Source organism: Engraulis encrasicolus, chromosome 5, assembly GCF_034702125.1.
Source record: "Engraulis encrasicolus isolate BLACKSEA-1 chromosome 5, IST_EnEncr_1.0, whole genome shotgun sequence".
Taxonomy (NCBI): domain Eukaryota; kingdom Metazoa; phylum Chordata; class Actinopteri; order Clupeiformes; family Engraulidae; genus Engraulis; species Engraulis encrasicolus.
Genome location: NC_085861.1, coordinates 3512645 through 3534940, shown reverse-complemented (window position 1 = coordinate 3534940; position 22296 = coordinate 3512645). Strand labels below are relative to the sequence as shown.

General features: G+C 45.8%; 1 protein-coding gene across 1 annotated transcript in view; it reads left to right on the top strand.

The window, feature by feature from the left end:
- The first annotated feature begins 2406 nt into the window (after positions 1 to 2406).
- The window catches only part of bbs9 (Bardet-Biedl syndrome 9), a 113993-nt gene continuing 94103 nt past the window's right edge, over positions 2407 to 22296 (top strand). The window contains exons 1-6 of the mRNA XM_063198409.1: positions 2407 to 2501; positions 6649 to 6773; positions 7310 to 7460; positions 8068 to 8132; positions 8541 to 8654; positions 13438 to 13612. Coding sequence (XP_063054479.1) covers positions 6662 to 6773; positions 7310 to 7460; positions 8068 to 8132; positions 8541 to 8654; positions 13438 to 13612 — 617 coding nt within the window. The 5' untranslated portion in view covers positions 2407 to 2501; positions 6649 to 6661. The remainder of the gene's footprint in view (positions 2502 to 6648; positions 6774 to 7309; positions 7461 to 8067; positions 8133 to 8540; positions 8655 to 13437; positions 13613 to 22296) is intronic.

Genomic DNA, 22296 nt, shown 5'->3' with positions numbered 1-22296 from the left:
AGGATATGATTAACTCAGTATGTCCTCTTGTGACATGTTATCTTGTGACTATACATACAGTATGTGCTTGTCATTGTATGTTCATACCTGCAAACTTGTCACTTTTCGGCGAAATTCGCCATTGTGATCCCAAAGTAGGTCAATTACGTGAATCGTGTAGATTCAAGGAGGTTTTTTTTGGGGGGGGGGGGGTAGGCAGAGACCTATAGTAGCATACAGATATTATTCTCATTAATGTTTATCTTTTTTTGGTCAGTCGACCTCTGCCTCTCGTGACCACTGTATCAAAACGTTGTCGTCCTCAGAGAAAACGTTGTCATCCTCGGAAAAAACTATTCAAAGCTATTCAAATGGTGGCCCTAGGGCCAGATGTGGCCCCTGGATGGCAAAGCTCTGGCCCCCCACAATCCCCTTGAAATACGAAATTGCTTTTCGGAATTTGGAGATAAAAGTACGGGTTCTGTATCGAGCTGAAACAGGACACAGGACATTAAAATGCAGGAAATTACATCTAGGAAATTTCAAAACTTTCTGGGGGAGGACCCCCTGACCCCCTACCTCAAAGACGTGCCGCATATTTTTTTTAATTGACAGTCAGCAACCATAATAGATACGTAAATTTTGGCCCCTTTACTGAGAGGAATTTGAAAAACTGGCCCTCATTGACATTTAATAGAATAGCCCTGGCCTAGACGATGAGGTGCTACACAAGGAGTAAGCCTAAGCCTAGCATTGTATAAAAACACACACACACGCACGCCCGCACGCCTGTACGCACACGCACGCATGCACCCGGACGCACACCCGCACGCACGCGGCCCGGAGACCAGAATGAATAGAGTCCTATGGAGCAAAACCCCTCATGGTGCCTTTAAAGTGAAAGCGTGAAAGCCCATTGGGAAACTCCAACTCCCATTGTTATTGTGACACAACACTCCACAGCACACAACGAAATTGCCTTTATGCTTCACCCGTGCAAGGAGGCAGCCCTCAGTGGCGCCCCATGGGGAGCAGTGCGGTGGGACGGTACCATGCTCTGGGTACCTCAGTCATGGAGGAGAGCACTGGTTGAATACTCCCCCCACCAACCTGGCGGGACGGGAGTCGAACCGGCAACCTCTGGGATGCAAGTCTGACGCCGCTCACCCATGACTGCCCATTTCTCTCAGTATATGATTTTTTCTCGTGTAAGTTGGATGTTGCTTTCGAAAGACTCTATATACCACGGCTGAGTTTTAGATCTTTTGAGCCACGCATATGCTTAAAAAGTGATTTTAAGTGTCTATGACGTCACATCCTTAGCAAAATGCTAGCGAGTAGTGAGCAACAGAAACGACTCCTGTAACAAATCAAACGGACGTATGTGCATTTTTATTAAACTGTTGAGTGAAACCCTTATTGAAGTCTCCAGAACGACATTCAAATCTGAGCTTTGTTGATGAGACCTGGATGAAATCCATCCAGCATCTAGCTCCATTGGGCCCCTTTCATTCTGGTCTCCGATGCGCGACTAGTGGAGAACTCATTGGAACTGCAGCCAAAAACCATAGAACTAATACAAACAACTGGTACAATGGGGCTTAATAGCGAGTGGCAAGGCTGTTCTACAGTATGGGCTGTGGTTGTAGGCCTAGCACGACATATATTTTGGATGCCAGAGATTTTTTTTTTATTGCAATAAAAGAGGATGACATAACAATAAGGCACACAAGGTCAAGTAAACATAGTAAATATAAATATGGACAATTTTGATTAGGTTACATTAAACAACTTTTATAAGAAATAAAAATAATAAAATAGACAATAAACAAACAATCAAACAAGAGGAATACATTAAAGAATGTTCAAGGGTCTGTCATATTTCTTATTATTTACAACTTTGAGAGAGTTGAGAAGTATTGAGTATTGAGAAGTAAGAGTTGAGAAATATCATAAAGAAGGGTTGCATTTTTTTTTTTCCATTTTTGCTTATGAATAAAAAACTTAGCATGTAAAAGGAAGAAGTTCACTAAAAAATCTAAAGAAGGGTCACTTGAGTTTTCATAGTAAAATAAAATATCTTTAAGACTAAAAACATAAAGGTCTTGCGGTGAAAAAAGATAAAAACTAAGGTCTGCAAGAAAGCGTTTCACTAGCCTATGTTACAGTCAAAAAATAAATGTACAAGGGTTTCATCTTCATTATCACAAAAAGAACAATTCGAACTTAAGTCTGTGTATTTGGAAATAAATACATTTGTGGGATAAATCTTATGGAGAATTTTAAAATGAGTTTCCTTTATTTTATTTGGATGCCAGTGATGGACTGTTAGACTTGCACAGAAGACTTCATTTCCCAGACTGCTATTCTCACATCCGTTTCTGCGCATACGCCACCTCTACTGCCATGACAACAGGGAGATGGCTTCATGTTAGTTCACTCGTGAGGCATATGGATAGCAATGTGATTTCTACGAAACACGCACAGGATTACGTTTAACAAAATCAGTCGACTTTTAAACGGTGAGTGAATTTTGTCTTGTGCACATTCGGTCATGGGCAATCATGCTAGTTTAGCAATCTGACAACTTGTCGCGTGCTGCAACTTGCACAGAAGCCCACTAACGACGCGAGTTTCCACAGGTTGGCAGTGGCACAAGCTATCTTATTTAGCTAAAGCCACCTATTAACGTTAGCGATTAATAACATGGAGTGGGGCAGTGGAGAGCATCATCCACTGCCCGATACTACAGTGAAATAAACGAAAACAAAATTCTGCCTCAACAAGCTGTCAAACTGATGGGCTAGTGTGTTATCGTTCATGGTTGCTTGAAGGCACTGCATTGTCACCTTTCTGGCTCGCTAGCTGAGTGTTCGTTGTAAATGTTGGTTTGGTCAGACAGCAGGATTTGTTCATGGTAGCCTACCAGCTTGCAAACTTGCTGTTAGCATAACTGTTGCAGGGATGGACGTGCTTACTTACTCTATTACACAGGCACAATACATCTAACAGCAGATTCCATACGTTTCCTCAATAGGACCTACTGATTACAATAAGACACGGTGTGTCATGGAATTACTCTTTTCATCTACGAAGTACATACAATAATGTTATCCAGTGTGCAGATAGTCTGTAACCCAGAACTAAAGCTCGACTAAGTCCACTAGACTTGCACTTCCGCAGACTAATTTGTGTGTGTTGTTGTGTGACAAAAGACAACGGCACACACTGGATCCTCCATCCCCAGTTCAGTATTTTCGGGTCTTTATAATCCATCATCCTGACCAGACTTTATGAGGGACTGCTGCTACAGAAAAACATGCCATGGAAGTTCAATTTCAATAATTAGGCGTACGTCTATATATTCTTGCCCCATTCCTTCAATCACATCAAGTGTTGCCCTAGCAGGGAGGGATGGCGGGCACATCTCCTCTCCTCGTGTGAACGCAACGCGTGCGTCCACTGGATTAAGAGGCTAGCTGTCTGTTCCACCTGCTCAGCAGTTAGCAATTAGGAAATCAGCTTGACGGTGCTGTGTGGAAGTAAATCCCCTGGCCTAAAGTCTGTCACATGGTGCCTCCGCATAGTAGGCTATAACTTAAAGAGTGCGTCTTAATATGCGACCTTGCCTCCTCCACTCGCTTCTCGTCATGATGACATCACTGACAACAGCATTATATTTCAATATCTTGCAAAAGCTCAATTGTAGAGTCTTTTTCTCATTTGCAATTGGGATGGTGAATGAAAAACAGTCCCTCAACAGTTGTTGTGGCTAGGCTGACAGCTGGGAAACTTTATCGTTTTCTCCACGGAGGAGGGGCCAGGAGGCGGGACGAGGAGACAAGCGCAAGTGGAGGAGGCAAGGTCACATATTGTGATGCACTCAGAGAGGGGACGACGGGGGGTTGAGTGCCCTGCCACTGGTGCATCATGGGTGGGGAATATGGCCTGAGTGAGAACCCAGCCCAAGATATACATTTAATTTCATGCAGTTTCACATGCGATATTAGACCGTCGTGAGACAGGTTAGTTTTACCCTACTGATGATGTGTTGTTGCAATGGTAATCCTGTCATGATTTGTTAAGCGGTCTTAGAAATTAAACTAATTTGCAATATTATTCAGTAAAGTTATATTTTCAGGGGACCAAGGTGGGGTCTGTTGTATAGGCGACCGCCTTCAATATTATAGGCCCTATTGTAGGGCTAAAGTGCAGGGGGAGATTCTGGTTTGTGTTCATATTACGACCCTTGGAGGACTTTATGAAACTGGAAGTGGCCCTTTGAATGAAACAGGTTCCCCACCAGGGCTTGACACTGGCACCTGCCAACCAGCCAAATGCTGGTAAAACTTGGCTATGGCTGGTGACAATGTCAGTGTCACTAGCCAACTTGGCAGGTAGCTTATTCTATGGTATGATCAGAATAGCGTATATTCTGCAATTTGCCCTTTGTGTATCAATTGTATGTATACGGTAGTTCAAGAAAAAGCTCAGTTACTCAGTTTCTATTTGTTTGACTTATTACCATGTAGAAAGCTATGCAGTCATCTTATTGCTTTTGCACCTCATCTTCTGAGGGTAGATGATCAGCGTCATGATAAAGAAAAGGAAAAACAAAAACAAATGTGTGGCTAGTAGACTAGCTGGATGGCTAGTGACACGGGAAAACCGCTAGCCACAGGTTCCCCACCCCTGCACTAGTGGGACCACTGTACCAGAGATTCTTTAAGTATATAGAGATATGCCAACATAATAGGTTTCTATGGGCACCTAACGCGACCAGGTTCCGGTCTGCCTAAAGGGCCGTGTCATAATGCTCCTACAATGAATAGAACAGTCCTTAGGTCTGCCTCTGCCTAAGGGGGGCCATAATAGAACCAGGAAACAATGGGCCAATGGAACCTCTCTCTCTCTACTCTCTCTGACTGTACTGCTGATTATTAGCCAGCGCCTCAAACAGGCTCTAATCACAACAGCAGCCCCAGGAAGAGATGGCATCATCATCAGAGGCCATGGTCAATTCCAATATCTTGTAGTTAAAGAGAGAAAAACATGCACATCCGTCTCAAAAAGATGGGTGCAGGACCAGCAAAAATACCTTCAAAAACAGAAAGAAAAGTCTGCGACACCAAGCACCCGTTGCTCTTTTTTTAATGTGACGTTTCGGGCAGCAGTTTTTCAATTCCAATATCTTGACAGAATTCTCAGATCTCTGTGAAAGAAACACTTAAGCAATATTTGAAGTTTTTTTTCCTCTTGTCTAAGGGTAATTTCACGTGAAATCAGACACTTTGGGACCCGACCGACACGGATTTCAGTTATACAGTGTGCCTTTTTAGTACGGTAGCACCCCAGAGAACTGCATTGGTTTGAATCTGACACTAACATTAAGGGAGAAACAGACTAGGAAAGGTTCACATGTGAGGGTAGGACACTATACATTCAGCATTGATTATATCAGTCAGTGTTAGTCACAAAAAGCTGTCTGTGGTGTTATTTGAATTAAAAATTGAATATCTAAAAGACTTATATTTTAAAATGGCCAGTTCCTTGTCTAAACGTAGCCTGCAATGTCATGAACAACACATGAAATGCTGGTGTTTGGTTCTTTTGTCTTCTCTGTCATTTTCAAAAAATGTGATGACAATGGGATAAAAATGTGAATACACCCTTTCTAATTTGAAAGTGATGCAGCAGGGGGTGCTAGATAGAGGGGTAGATAGAGAGATATACAAGGTAGACAGACTGAAAATTAAAAGTACACCAACATTTAAGTATCATTGCACTGAGTGAAATGTGCCTATCGATATTCAGTCTTAAGGGCCGTACACACACATCGCTGCTATTTGCTAGCTTCTCGCTTGCTCGTCTACTCGCCTCTGTTTCATGGAACGTTTGCTGAAAGTTCCCGCGGCTTTAACTGCCAATGAACAGGCGAGAAGTACCGAACTCTGCCTTCCAATTGGTTACTCGCTTACTCGCCTCGCTCGAAGATAAAATATTTTCAACTCGGGATCCGCCCACATCGCATCGCTTGTACAGTACTCGCCTACTCGCCTGCTAGTTTCGCTGGAACACATTGACATTCTATTGAGTTCATTCGCTGAGCGAGTAACTAGGAGCGACGTGTATGTACGGCCCTTTAGAGAGAGTGACGAGGAAAACAAAGAAGCATGCAATAACTTATTGTGGCAAAAAAAAGTTATCATACTTGTAAAAACGTATTGTACGATATATTAGGCCTATTGAATATTGTGACAGTCCTGATCTCATGTCCTACTACACCCTGGGTGCATCCCAATATGTGACCTTGCCTCCTCCACTTGTGCTTGTCTCCTCGTCCCGCCTCCTGGCCCCTCCTCCGTGGAGAAAACGATAAAGTTTCCCAGCTGTCAGCCTCGCCACAACAACTTTTGAGGGACTGTTTTTCATTCACCATCCCAATTGCACACGAGAAAAAGACTCTACAATTGAGCTTTTGCAAGATATTGAAATATAATGCTGTTGTCAGTGATGTCATCATGACGAGAAGCGAGTGGAGGAGGCAAGTGGAGGAGGCAAGTGGAGGAGGCAAGGTCGCATATTAAGAAGCACTCATTGATTTATTGAATATTGTGACAGCCCTGATCTTATGTCCTACTGCATCTTGTGTTTGTTTTGTGTTTGTAGCGCCACCTGCAGGATGTCTCTGTTCAAGGCACGGGAGTGGTGGGCCAGCGTCCTGGGGGAGGGGGAGGAGTTCGACCAGGGCTGCCTGTGCGTAGGGGACGTGGACAACAGTGGAACTGGCTTTGGTGAGCACACACACTCTGTAGCTAGTACACACATCATAGATATACCGTATTATGTTCACTATGTCTAGTAGGGATGCATATTATCGATTAATTCATGAATCATTAGTTGATAGTCTTATCGATCGACTTATGATTAATTGATAAGCGGCGTTTTCCCCCCGAAGTCTAAATGTTTCTCGGAAAAAAACTACTAAATCTAAACATTTTTATTAAGAATTGAGATAAAATACCACATTTAAATTAATTCTATTTCAATTCTTTAGTCCAAAGGTGAATTGAATATTCCCACTATAAACACCCCTCTTCCCACACACCCTTCACATGCCCATTTCGTCTGAGTCTCTTGTCAGTTGAATTGTTGATTAATTGTGATTAATGTGTTTTAATCGATTAATGCATTGATCGATTAAAGTCGATTAATCTTTTGCATCCCTAATGTCTACTTATTAAATCAAGTCATTCGTTTTGATTATTTAGCCCCAAAATAGTGGCATACCCCTTTTAAATAGCTTTGTGCTCTTGACTGTTCCTGGCAGACAAAGTGGTGGTGGGCAGCTACATGGGGATGCTGCGCGTCTTCCTGCCCCGCCCGTCGAAACCCGGCGAGGCGGCGGAGGCCGACACTCAGCTGCTGGAGGTGCACCTCAAGGACCCCATCATCCAGCTGGAGCTCGGCAAGTTCGTCTCGTAAGTCACTGTTTCTCCAATCGGCCACTCAATTGGCTTTCGGTCAAACACCGAAAGTGTATTTTCAGAAACAGTTTTTTATTTCTACTTTGGCCATCTCTGCCTAAGATGCCATATCTTCATATATCATGTCATGTCATGTGTTTCCATAGGTGTTCAGAGCTTCTTATACCATGTCTTTCATGTATCTTAGGACACCATGTGTTTCATTTATCTTACGATGCCATATCTTCCTATATCTTACGATGCCATGTGTTCATATATCTTACGATGCCATATCTTCATATATCTTACGATGCCATGTGTTCATGTATCTTACGATGCCTTATCCTCATATATCTTACGATGCCATATCTTCATATATCTTACGATGCCATATCTTCATGTATCTTACGATGCCATATCTTCATACGATGCCATATCTTCATGTATCTTACGATGCCATATCTTCATATATCTTACGATGCCATATCTTCATATATCTTACGATGCCATATCTTCATGTATCTTACGATGCCATATCTTCATGTATCTTACGATGCCTTATCTTCATATATCTTACGATGCCATGTCTTCATGTATCTTGTCATGCCATGTGTTTCCCCAGGTGTTCAGAGCTTCTCCACCTCGCTGTGCTGCACCCCAGAAAGCTCTCCGTCTACGCTGTGGCAGGTAAGCCGCTATCCAGCACAGAGAGAAAATGTCCACAACAATAATTCTAGTCCTGTAAGGCCTGGTAAGGTGTGTGTGTGTGTGTGTCCTCCAGGTACTGCTGGTAATGTTATATTAAATGACTTCCCGTGTGTGTGTGTGTGTGTGTGTGTGTGTGTGTGTGTGTGTGTGTGTGTGTGTGTGTGTGTGTGTGTGTGTGTGTGTGTGTGTGTGTGTGTGTGTGTGTGTGTGTATATATGTGTGTATATATGTGTGTGTGTGTGTGTGTGTGTGTGTGTGTGTGTGTGTGTGTGTGTGTGCGTGTGTGCGTGTGTGCGTGTGTGCGTATGTGCGTGTGTGCATGCGTGTGTGTGTGTGTGTGTGTGTGTGTGTGTGTGTGTGTGTGTGTGTGTGTGTCCTCCTCTGCAGGTACTGCTGGTAATGTGGAGCATGGTGATCAGTATCAGCTGAGGCTGGTGTACGAACACACACTGCAGCGCACGGCATGCAACATGACATACGGGCCCTTTGGAGGAGTCACAGGTACACACACACACACACACACACACACACACACACACACACACACACACACACACAAGCAACCTGCAGCGCACTGCATGCAACGTGACATATAGGCCCTTTGGACGAGTCACAAGTACACACACACACACACACACACACACACACACACGAACACACCCTGCAGCGCACAGCATGCAACATGACCTGGCCCTTTGGAGGAGTCACAGGTACACACACACACACACACACACACACACACACACACACACACACACACACACACACACACACACACACACACACACACACACACACACACACACACACACACACACACACACACAACCTGCAGTGCACCGCCTGTAACATGACATACGGGCCCTTTGGAGGAGTCACAGGTACATACTGCGCTTTTTGGTTTTAGGAAATTACGTCGTACTAGCCAAGAACGCAGTATATCGCGCAATATACTGCACTTCTCCATTGACACCGTGGTTTTGGTGTAGACAGTAATACCACAACAGAACGCAGTATATTGATTTTTCAGCTAAAATGTAATGAGAATGTTGTTTATTTCGTTTTTTTTCTTGTGTGCATAAATTTCCACCATAAAAAAAGTATTATCTGGAAGTGTCATCACCACTTAACCTCCAACACAGTTGCGTGGCCTGAAAGGAAACTTTAAAGCCGTTTTTCTCAGTTTGCCATTTCGAATCATACTGCGTTCTGAAATTGTAGGGCTGGCAGTATACAGCCCTACAAAGGTAAAGTGCAGTAACTACATATTTGGTCAAAATTGAATTTAGACTTTATCTTGTGACATAGCCTTATGGTCCAAATGTGTTCCATTTTAGAGATATTGCAATGTCAAATTTGCAGTAGCTGCAATATCCCAGCTAGGGATGCAAATGATCGATTAATTCATTATTATATTCATTAATCATTAGTTGATAGTCTTTTCGATTGACTTACGATCAATTGATAAGCAGCGTTTTCCCCCGAAATCTCAATGTTTCTCGAAAAAAAACCCCCACTAAATCTAAAATGTTTAATTAAACGTTGGGATAACATACCACATTTAAATTAATCCAAAGGTGATTTAAATATTCCCACTATTCACACCCTTCTTCACACACACTTTTCACATGCCCATTTCACCTGGGTCTCTTGTCAGTTGAATTGTCGATTAATTGTGATTAATGTTTTTTAATCGATTAATGCATTGATCGATTGAAGTCGATTAATCGTTTGCATCCCTAATCCCAGCTCATACCAATACTGTACTTTGAAGTCCCTTTTCTCAGTGTCAATGTTGGCATAGTTAATTGTGCTTTGGCTTTGTAGGGCAGTATACCGATGATGATATTTCAAACTCTACCCTTCCCGTTTTTGGTCAGTCATGGGTAAGCGGTTAGGGCATCAGAGTTGTAAGTCCAAAGGTTGCTGGTTCGACTCCCGACCCGCCAGGTTGGTGGGGGGAGTAATTAACCAGTGCTCTCCCCCATCCTCCTCCATGACTGAGGTACCCTGAGCATGGTACCGTCCTGCCGCACTGCTCCCTTCCGGGCGCCATTGGGGGCTGCCCCCTTGCACGGGTGAGGCATAAATGCAATTCCGTTGTGTGCAGTGTGCACTTGTGTGCTGTGCAGTGCTGTGCCACAATGACAATGGGAGTTGGAGTTCCCCAGTTCGATCTCACCATTATACGTGCACTCATGTCTATCTCCACCAGGGGGCAGCATAGGATAATCTCTGAGCCTCATGCAGCCCTCCTGCTCCACTGGCCGTCCTCCTCTCCAGTCCACCAGGGGGCAGCATAGGATAATCTCTGAGCCTCATGCAGCCCTCCTGCTCCACTGGCCGTCCTCCTCTCCAGTCCACCAGGGGGCAGCATAGGATAATCTCTGAGCCTCGTGCAGCCCTCCTGCTCCACTGGCCGCCCTCCTCTCCAGTCCTCCAGCTTTCACTTAACCCAGGGGTGGGGAGCCTATGTTTCGAGGGCCGTTTGCGGCCATTTTATCCCTCCCCCGACATCATTGTAATGTTATGCAGCCTCAGATTAAATATGACATATTTTGTAAAGGAATCTTAGAAATTACATTTGCAATACAATTAAGTTATATTCAGGGTATTTAGAGAAGGTGGGGTCTGTTTTGAAGGTGGCTGCCTTCAACATAGGCCTAAAGTGCAGGGGTAAATCCTGGTTTGTGATCATAGTACGGCCCTCAGAGGACCTCTGATGAATTTGAAGTGGCCCCTCGAATGAAAAAGGTTCCCCACCCCTGATTTAGCCCTACAGTTCCACTAAGGAGAGACGGGGCATTTCTACATAGTTGCTGTATGTAACATAGCCAAGATATTTTTCTAAAACCATTTACCATATTTGGATAAGACATGATAGGATATGATAGTATTGAATAGGATAGGATTGGATAGGGGACAGTACTGTATGTCATAGAAGTGAGTGCACCCCTCTCACATTTATGCAGATTTGTAAGTATATCTTTTCATAGGACAACATTAAAGAAATTTCACTTCAACACAATGATTGGTGACCTGTTTACAACATAGGCTACAGTATATAACCGCTTCAATTTCTTTTTCACTCAAAAAAAAAATCTAAATACCAATAACGTTTGACAAAAGTAAGTACACCTCAGGTTGAAATCCTGTAGTGTCTGAGAAGGGGCTGTGTTGGCCCGAAACGTCTCGAAAAGTCAATGAAAAAGGGAGGTCATCGGTGTGCGTTTCATCCTTGTCTTACATTGCACTTTTACATTTTGAGTCTGCACAAGGCTAAAATAGATTGGGATAGGTGTGGGATTTGAATGAAATCCTATGGAGAGCATCATGATCTGCTTCAGTAGTCACAGTGCAAGTTAACATGCATATTTCTTTAGGTGTAATTCAATTCAGGGGTGGCATTCTCGAAAGCGTCTTTGCTAACGATGGTAGCAACGTCCTTCGTAAGAGCGACTCAACTCTCTCTCGACAGCAACGCTCAACAATAAATCCAAGGGAATGGTGTTACGTCTTAAGACGGTCTTAAGGCGGTCAGCCACTACAAGAATCGAGAAACGGACCCCTGATTTCCAATGTTGATGGCAGTCCCACCAGCATGCTTGACTAGCCAGATTTTTTTTGTAAAACTCACTTGTTTACCACCACACATGCTTAAAGGGGTATGCTACACGGATCCATTGACTTTCACTAGCTTAGCGACATGAAACCATAGCTCTTTTAACTTGTCTTGGAGCAAGACAACGGCTTACATAAAAAATAAGACACTTTACCACCTTTAGAAACCCTGGCCAACGATTTTAACTGTATTAAGCCCCAAAATAGTGGCATACCCCTTTAACACCATCTAAAGCAAATTTGTATATCTTGGCCTCAGCCGACCACACAACAACATGCTTCCAGTGATCCATATACTTGATCTGTTCATCTTTGAGACCAAGATAAACAAATTTGCATTCACACACACACACACACACACACACACACACACACACACACACACACACACACACACACACACACACACACACACACACACACACACACACACACACACACACACACACACACACACAAACTCCCTTTCAGAGGTAAAAACATTCACACACACACAAACTCCCTTACAGACGTCAAAACATCCTCACACACACAAACTCCCTTTCAGATGTAACCACATTCTCACACACACACAAAGTCCCTTACACACGCAAAAACATTCACACACACACAAACTCCCTTACAGACGTTAAAACATTCTCACACACGCAAACTCCCTTATAGACGTAAAAACACATACACACACACACACACACAAACTCCCTTATACACGTAAAAACATTCTCTCACACAAACTCCCTTACACGTGTAAAAATATCCACACACACACAAACTCCCTTACAGATGTAACAACATTCTCACACACACACAAAGTCCCTTACACACGCAAAAACATTCACACACACACAAACTCCCTTACACACGCAAAAACATTCACACACACACAAACTCCCTTAAAGACGTAAAAACATTCTCTCACACAAACTCCCTTACACGTGTAAAAATATCCACACACACACAAACTCCCTTACAGACGTAAAAACATTCTCGCACACACAAATTCCCTTACGGTGAATACACACCGAAAGCCTTGCACACAGGCGTGCGGTGTAAGCGCGGTGTAAGCGCGGCGCATGTCTGGCCCGGCCCGATAAAGGGGTCAGTTCATCTCTTGCCTTTGTAATTAATGTACTTTGCACATGGTCCCTGACTAAATAAAGCAAATAAGCTAAACTAATGTAACATGTTGTAATGTGTTATATTGTGCAGGCCACCACTTCATCTGTATCCAGTCGATGGTAGTGTAATGTAATGTAATTAGAGGTGCACCGAAATGAAAAATTGTGTCCGAAACCGAAACCGAATAATAATGAATCTCTTGGCCGAATACCGAAACCAAATATAACAATTCAGTTAGAAGTTATCAAAAGTCAGGGTTTTCACTATTTTAAAAGTTTGCTTAAATCTACGGCTTACAATAAATGTTCAGACATGTTTTTGAAAGTAAATAAATGTATATTTGAAGTCTTTACATGTTAGAGTAGAACTGATATTAGTGTAATTAATGCCCATTTTCAATTCATTTTTTATTCGGCCTCCGATTCGGCCACCCAATTGGCTTTCGGCCGAAAACCGAAAGTGTCTTTTTTTGCGTTTTTATTTTCGGAGCATCTCTAAATGTAATGTAATGTAATGTTATCTAATGTAATGTGTTATTGTGCAGGCCACCACTTCATCTGTATCCAGTCTATGGACGGCATGCTGATGTTCTTCGAGCAGGAGACGTTCGCCTTCGGCCGCTTCCTGCCCGGTTTCCTGTTGCCCGGCCCGCTCTGCTACTGCGCCCGCACGGACGCCTTCCTCACCGTCTCCTCCGCACGGCAGGTGGAGAGCTACAGGTAAACACACACACACACACACACACACACACACACACACACACACACACACACACAAACACACAGGCTGTACTGACCTCTGCAGCACCTCTACTGCCCTCTGCTGTCCTGTTGTGTGTCCAGCCCTGACATGACCAGGCATGTCTATTCCTCTCGCTGCACTGCTTTCCATAACGAGAGAGAGAGAGAGAGAGAGAGACAGAGAGAGACAGAGAGAGAGAGAGAGAGAGAGAGAGAGAGAGAGAGAGAGAGAGAGAGGAGAGAGAGAGAGAGAGAGAGAGAGAGAGAGAGAGAGAGAGAGAGAGAGAGAGAGGGGCAGGGTCTGGAACGAGAGAATAAGAGACATGAGTGGAAGAGTGAATGAGTGAGGGAGGGAGGGAGCTACGAATAGGTTTGGACATTCACACCCCTCCACTATCAGGTCTTTAAAATGCATCCGTTGCACTGGGAAGGAGAGGCCGTAGTCTGACGCTGCATTCAGACCAACGGCGCGGACATCCACAGTACGTCCACAGAACGTGTCCTTTATCAGTCCGAAACTGTTAGAATACATGTAAACAAATCATGCCTTGCACACAGGAGTGCGGTGTAAGCGCGGCGCATGTCCGTCCTGCCCGGACATGTCCGCGTTGCTCCTTGAAAATAGAACTAGAAAATAGAACGAGAGTATTTTCCTGCGCGGATGTCCGCGTTCAATGTGCAGGCTCCATTGAAAATGAATGGCTGCTGCCCGCGGATAGAATGTGGACGTTGACTGTGCAGTGTGCTTCTCGGACTCGCACTGCTCACGGAGACGTTAAGGAAGCATGTCGTCCCTGTGTGCATGTACCGTTAGAGGCAGAGGCCGTAGTCTGAGAAGGAGAGGCCGTAGTCTGGGAAGGAGAGGCCGTAGTCTGGGAAGGAGAGGCCGTAGTCTGAGAAGGAGAGGCCGTAGTCTGGGAAGGAGAGGCCGTAGGGAAGGAGAGGCCGTAGGGAAGGAGAGGCCGTAGTCTGGGAAGGAGAGGCCGTAGGTAGGGCTTTGACTTGTGCCCCAAAATCATAGTCGAAGTTCGTTTCTAAATTAAAAACGATATTCGAATATATTCGAATATTTATCCATTTTTTTTTACCATTAAAATTGCCCCGGTTAGACCTGATGTCAACCTGAAGTTGTCCTTTCCCCCAGTCAGTGACTAGTAAAAGGCTATTCCAACCGGAGATGTAGCCTAATGGCCCATTAACAACATGCATTCAACCAGCCATTATTGTTTTTAGCGATCGTTCAGCACTTATAAGAAGACGGTACTTAGAGGTGTGAATGCAGATTAAAACATGGCAAAGCTAGCAGCCATGTCAAACTTGTAGCCCAAGTTAAAATTTGAATTGGATCATATGGGAATTATGAGAATTGAGCACACAGCCCCAATGTCAACAAATATGTATTTATTTTCTATCACTAATGACGGACATTTAGGTAGTGTGTTTGTAGGTCCAGGTAAGATGACTGCTCTCGTCTAAAAACGAACATTACACAAACTAGCAGTGCGCTAAAACATGCTAAAAGCATGCTAACAAAATCATCACCTGGAGTCTGCCTGATCTGACACCCAGACCAACGAAGCTAATTTGGTCAAAATCCAAAAAACAAGAAGTTATTATCTTACTCTTGGCGTAATCACAGGTACTTGTGGGTTGAATCACATAATTCCAGAAACTCGTCAACAACTCCAGAAACTAATGTGATGATACTTTGTTTATTAACTGTAGCCATTCACTTGAATGGAACTCTGCAGCACTCATCTGCTTGTTATGCGGACTCTGGGGGAGACTGCCTGCCGCAAGTGTCCTGCTACGGAACACAGAGAGATGAGCCACGCACGCGACTCTCCTCAACACAGCTGTAGTGATTAACCAGCCATGGAAAAAATAAATTGAGACTGTGAATTGTGATGTTTACAAGGAAATGATTTTAATCAATAACAATGAAATACCCAAAAAAGCAATACCCATGTCAGATTCGAATATAAATGGCCAATTAATATTCATTCGAATGTCTCGAATTTTCTTAACATTCGACTTATATTCGAATATCGAATATCGAAGTCAAAGGCTTAGCCGTAGGGGAGGAGAGGCCGTAGGGAAGGAGAGGCCCGTAGTCTGAGAAGCAGAGGCCGTAGTCTGTTCACTTTCCCTCTCGTGCCAGTGACCACATCCGGCCTCCGCTGCATGTTTAAATAAGAGGGCATGTGAACGGGCTGGGCTGGGGTAGAGGAGGAGGAAGAGGAGGAGGAAGAGGAGGAGGAGAGGAGGAAGAGAGGAGGAAGAAAAGGAGAGTGGAGGTAGAGGAGTGGAAGAGGAGTAGAGTGGAGGAGGAGAGGAGGAGAGTGGAGGTAGAGGAGGAGGGAGGAGGAGAGGAGGAGAGTGGAGGAGGAGAGGAGTAGAGTGGAGGAGGAGAGGAGGAAGAGGAGGAAGGTGGAGGAAGATGGAGGAGGAGAGTGGAGGTAGAGGAGGAAGAGGAGGAGAGTGGAGGAGAGGAGGAAGAGGAGGAAGGTGGAGGAGGAGAGGAGGAGAGTGGAGGTAGAGGAGGAAGAGGAGGGTGGAGGAGGAGAGTGGAGGTAGAGGAGGAAGAGGAGGAGAATGGAGGTAGAGGAGGAAGAGGAGGAGGGTGGAGGAGGAGAGGAGGAAGAGGAGGAGAGTGGAGGAGGAGAGGAGGAAGAGGAGGAAGGTGGAGGAGGAGAGGAGGAGAGTGGAGGTAGATGAGGAAGAGGAGGGTGGAGGAGGAGAGGAGGAAGAGTGGAGGTAGAGGAGGCAGAGGAGGAAGAGGAGGAGAGTGGAGGAGGAGAGGAGGAAGAGGAGGAGAAGGAGAGGAGGAGAGTGGAGGTAGAGGAGGCAGAGGAGGAAGAGGAGTAGAGTGGAGGAGGAGGAGGAGAAGAAGGAGAAGAGGCGTGTATAAATAGGGATATGGGATACTGCAGATGGCAGATTGTGTGTCCTGTGAGCCAGCAGAACAGCAGTGTTGGCCCCTATTTACAGGGACAGATTAGGACTTCTTGGGCCCTTGGGCCAGACGACAAGAAAGCCCCCCCCCATGAGAATTGTTAATTTACACAAAAAGAAAAACATTGTTGTGGGCCAGACGCTGTAGACCCTACATTGTTGGGGGAGGGGGGGGGTGTTGTCCCCTAAGAAAATGTGAAAATACAATTGTTGACAGTGTAATTATAACGCTCTATAACAATTGAAATGTAGAGACTTGGGCTTTCAGAGCCCCCTTGACTCTTGGGCCCCTGGGCCTGGGCCTGGACCCGGTAGGCCCTGTGCAGTGTTCCGCCCCTGCCTATTTCCACAGCTGAGCCTGGTTAGGGCTGCGATAAGTGAACGTTTTCGCGTCCTAATGAAATTTCCACTCATTGATCGCAGGGGCCGGGTGTGGAGGAGGTGGACTGATCGCAGGGGCCGGGTGTGGAGGAGGTGGACTGATCGCAGGGGCAGGGTGTGGAGGAGGTGGAGGTGGAGGTGGAGTGGCCGCCGTTTATTTTCCCTGCTGCTGCAGCTGCTGCTGTGTCTCGTCTCGCCTCGCTGCGTCTCGTCTCGTCTCGTCTCCGCGCCGCAATAATAGCACTCGTGTTTCATTCCCAAAACACGCAGCTCGGCGCGGCGGTGACGGCCTGGCCAGTCGGTTCTGGCGGAGATAGAGGAAGCGGGCGGCGCAGGAAATATAGGATGTGAGCTGTTTATTGTACGAGCGTTTCATACACGGCACGGCACGACACAACACGACGCGACGGCAGCGCCTGGTCCAGCGGAGCTGCAGGCTGCTTTTTCCATATCGGGAGATTCTCCAGATGAGATAGCGATAGCGTAGCGTAGCGCGCTGGAAATGCTGACCTCACCGCTCCCTGCCCATGCTCGCTCGCACGACTGTGTATATTAATTCCAGTAAAAATAATTACCGGAAAAAGATCTCTCCATTTGTTCTTGTTCTCTCCATCTCTCTCTCTCTCTCTCTCTCTCTCTCTCTCTCTCTCTCTCTCTCTCTCTCTCTCTCTCTTTCTCTCTCTCTCTCTCTCTCTCTCTCCCTCTCTCTCTCCCTCTCTCTCTCTCCCTCTCTCTCTCTCTCTCATCTTTTTTCCCTTCCTCCTCCTCTTAGACCACATCTCGCCCCGCTCTCTCCATCTCCTCTCTCTCACCACCCTGCGTTCTCTCTCTCTCTCTCTCTCTCTCTTCCTCCTTGAGACCCATAGGTGGGATTCGGGTGTTTTCGCAGTAGAGTTTGTCTTCCCTGAGTGCAACTGAGTGGACTTGGCCTCTGGCTGTAAAAACGTCCTGTGGGCGGTTCCCTCTCACTCTTCATCCTCAGCCGAACCCTCCACCCTCCTCTTCCTCCTCCTCTTCCTCCTCATCTTCCTCCTCTTCCTCCTCCTCAGCCGAACCGCCAACATCACAACCCCCCACCCCCTCCGCTCCCTCTCACTCTCCATCCTCAGCCGAACCCTCCACCCCCTCTTCCTCCTCCTCTTCCTCCTCAGCCGAACCCTCCACCCCGTCTTCCTCCTCCTCTTCCTCCTCATCTTCCTCCTCCTCCCCTTTGTTAGCCAGGCCAGAGACAGTCTTATACGAGACGAATCACTCATGAAACCTTCCATAGGAATGAACGAGAGCATTTGGCTACGCGAACATGGCGTTTGCCGGCGTCACTCCCACCTGTCCGGTAACGAGAGCCAATTGCTTGCTGAGCTGCGCTGTCACTTATCCAATCATCTCGACGCCTCGACGCAAGTGCAAACGTAAACCTTTACGACTGCTCGTACCTAATCGGTTTGTTTGCTGGCGGCCATGTGGTTTGTTTGCCGTCCGTGGAAACTTCATTGTGAATTGGGCAGAGAGCGCAAATCGACCATTAATCACCTTTCTGCGCGCATCCAAAACGCAGGTGCAGGACAAAGGGACTATAATCATGGAAACAAAAACGGCCGTGCATAGACATGTGCACACCCGTTGTGGTTTTTCTTATGGTTGAAAACAAATAAGTAAGAAAAATCAAAACGGGAGCAAGTCTGCAAGACATTCAACTTTGATCAGTTTAGTTTTTTTTCTTACATTTTTCACCGTTTGTCATAGCTATTATCAGTTTAGGCAACAATGATATCACAGTTTAAAACACCAATTTTGAGGCAGGCTACATCATTAATTTATTCAATGGCCTATTTTTTTTTATTACTGATGAGCAGAGACGACCATTGTGCTTAGGCTACTGCTTTGGCTATCAGAAAATAAATCCAGTGTCTTTTCTGTACGATGACCGGAGAATGGATGCCCGTTTGACAGCCGGCCGGAAGAGGTGAAGTCCACGCCACGCAACTTTGAGTGCATCAATATGTGTCCTTGCCTCCTCCACTTGTGCTTGCCTCCTCGTCCCGCCTCCTGGCCCCTCTTCCGTGGAGAAAACGATAAAGTTTCCCAGCTGTCAGCCTCGCCACAACAACTTTTGAGGGACTGTTTTTCATTCACCATCCCAATTGCAAATGAGAAAAATACTTTACAATTGAGCTTTTGCAAGATATTGAAATATAATGCTGTTGTCAGTGATGTCATCATGACGAGAAGCAAGTGGAGGAGGCAAGTGGAGGAGGCAAGGTCACATATTGGGATGTACCCTTGCTCTCACCTGCCGCAAAACAGAACGTTGTCGTGGAATGTGGTGCAGGCGCAGATCAAAAATAGCATAAAGAAAAACGCTGTTTTAAAGTGTTTCTTTCATGTTTCGGTCATTCTAAGACTGCCTTTAAAACCAGTTTTTCATTGTGATTCCAACCATATGAGTTGTGTATCGCTGTGTTATCCCACTGTCACACAACATTATTTCCCCCATTCATTCTTATATACCCCATCACTGACTAATCTCAAATAGTCAGTTTGAGGCATAGCCAAGATGGCCGCCGAGTGATGGGACTTATGGGAACAGACTTTGGCCAGGCCATACCTTCCTAGTCAGGCCAAGAGCTCCACCCACTTTGTTAGGAGCCAATCAACCAGTAGCAAACCAAGGGAGGCAGGTCAACAATGCTGTTTGGGAAACGTCAATTGTTATGCTCTTGGTCAGACCAATTCTCGAAGAGATTTGAAAGTCGATATTAATCAGGCTATGACTGTGTGTTTTTTTTCCCACATGCAGGCCTGGAATTTCGTCATTTTAGGGGTGAGGCCACTTGGCCTTTTGAATTGTCATTTTTTATGGGCACAAAGGCCAAAAACCAGGGCACCAAGGCCATAAGTGTCCAAAAAAAAATCTAGCAGTGAAATTGAAATGTAACCAGAATTCAGAATTCAGAATTCGCAAGACTGTGTGAAGGGTAGTGTGTGACCATGTTCATGCTAGAAAAAAGGAGGACATGCCTTTTTACCGGGGGGGTTTGGGGGTTTCCTCCCCCACGAAAATATATGTTTCTTAGATGCATTTTCATGCATTTTAAGTAAGGGATAATTGACGACACGGTGTGCGTATAACAGGAAAAATAATGCACACCAGGTGGTGATGCGGCCACGACGCGAAGCGGAGTGGCCGTTACACCTCGGTGTGCATTATTTTTCCTGTTATACGCACACCGTGAAGTCAATTATCCCGCTTATACCACGGTTGCCACACTGTCTGAAATTTATTTGAGGCATTATTTCGATGCTATAATGGCTAAAACAAAGGTTTTCTGTAGAACTAATTCCTTCCGCCACAAGAAGCTTCTTTTCATAACTTTCTGGCGAACTGCCGTTGCTAATTCTAAATTGAAGGTTGCTACGGCCAAGACACCGTTGATAGTTCTATCGCATTCGGTTGTCAAGTCAAGAGCCAGTCGTTAATTCTATCGCATTTGGTTGTCAAGTCAGTCGCCTCAATGTTCTACCCATTCGATATATGGGCGCGTCTGACTTGCCCACTAGACCATGCTACAGTTGGCATGATTTCTACACATGTACAGATCTCAATAGATAAAAAAAAAAAACCCCGCGCATCTTGGCGACATTCTGCCTCACCTCGCCATTAACTTCATCAAAACAGGCACCTCGCCAATATGCTCTCCTCCCATAGGAAACTCCCCTTGATTTATTTTCCACTGCGTTCCCATAGTTAAGCCTATTGATCCGAAAATATCCCATACTTTTCACAAGTTACGCTACTCTCTCAACTGATAAACGCTACAACCGCAGGAAACATCTCCTCTCGTGGGGAAGAAACGCCCACGTGAAACGGGCGTCCCTCTGCGCAGGGAATATCTCTCTCTCTCTCTCTCTCTCTCTCTCTCTCTCTCTCTCTCTCTCTCTCTCTCTCTATCACAAAGTTGACAGAGTGATGGTCAGTTGGGAGAAATAAACATGTTTCAAATTTGATTAGGCCTACTAAGATTTGCTCCAGATTCACTATACATTGCTGGTGTTTCCAGACGCGCGGTGCCACATGTGTCACTTCAGCGCGTAATGCTTGCAACTTTTTTGTGTGTAATTTATGAACGTGCGTGCCTTGGCGCATTGATACACTGGAGTTATGCGGTCAGAAAAGTGACCTAATAGTGGGACTACTTCAGGTGTGCATATATAGACAGTTAATCAATACCCAATTTAGCGCGTCACAATGGGAGATTCCAGACTGCCGTGGTATAATGCATTTTAATCAATTAGGCGTCAGAGAGGGCATCAAGGCCACTGTGTTCTCTGTATTTTTTTCAAGGGCACAAAGCCAAAGTGGAAGGGTGGATGGCCCTGGAAGGAAAGATGGCCTTTTTAATTTCGGTGCACCTCTACTTATGGCAGATATTTTTTTCAAGGGCACAAGGCCAACATGGAAGGGAGCGAGGGCCATGTCCCTCATGGCCCTCATGTCCCTCATGGCCCTCATGTCCCTCATGGCCCTCATGTCCCTCATGGCCCTCATGTCCCTCATGTCATGGCCCTCATGTCATGGCCCTCATGGCCCTCATGTCCCTCATGTCCCTCATGGCCCTCATGTCATGGCCCTCATGTCATGGCCCTCATGTCATGGCCCTCATGTCCCTCATGGCCCTCATGTCATGGCCCTCATGTCATGGCCCTCATGTCATGGCCCTCATGTCCCTCATGGCCCTCATGTCCCTCATGGCCCTCATGTCATGGCCCTCATGTCATGGCCCTCATGTCATGGCCCTCATGGCCCTCATGTCATGGCCCTCATGGCCCTCATGTCATGGCCCTCATGGCCCTCATGTCATGGCCCTCATGTCCCTCATGGCCCTCATGTCATGGCCCTCATGTCATGGCCCTCATGTCCCTCATGGCCCTCATGTCCCTCATGGCCCTCATGTCATGGCCCTCATGTCATGGCCCTCATGTCATGGCCCTCATGTCCCTCATGGCCCTCATGTCATGGCCCTCATGTCATGGCCCTCATGTCCCTCATGGCCCTCATGTCCCTCATGGCCCTCATGTCATGGCCCTCATGTCATGGCCCTCATGTCCCTCATGTCATGGCCCTCATGTCATGGCCCTCATGTCATGGCCCTCATGTCCCTCATGGCCCTCATGTCATGGCCCTCATGTCATGGCCCTCATGTCATGGCCCTCATGTCCCTCATGGCCCTCATGGCCCTCATGTCCCTCATGGCCCTCATGTCATGGCCCTCATGTCATGGCCCTCATGTCATGGCCCTCATGGCCCTCATGTCCCTCATGTCATGGCC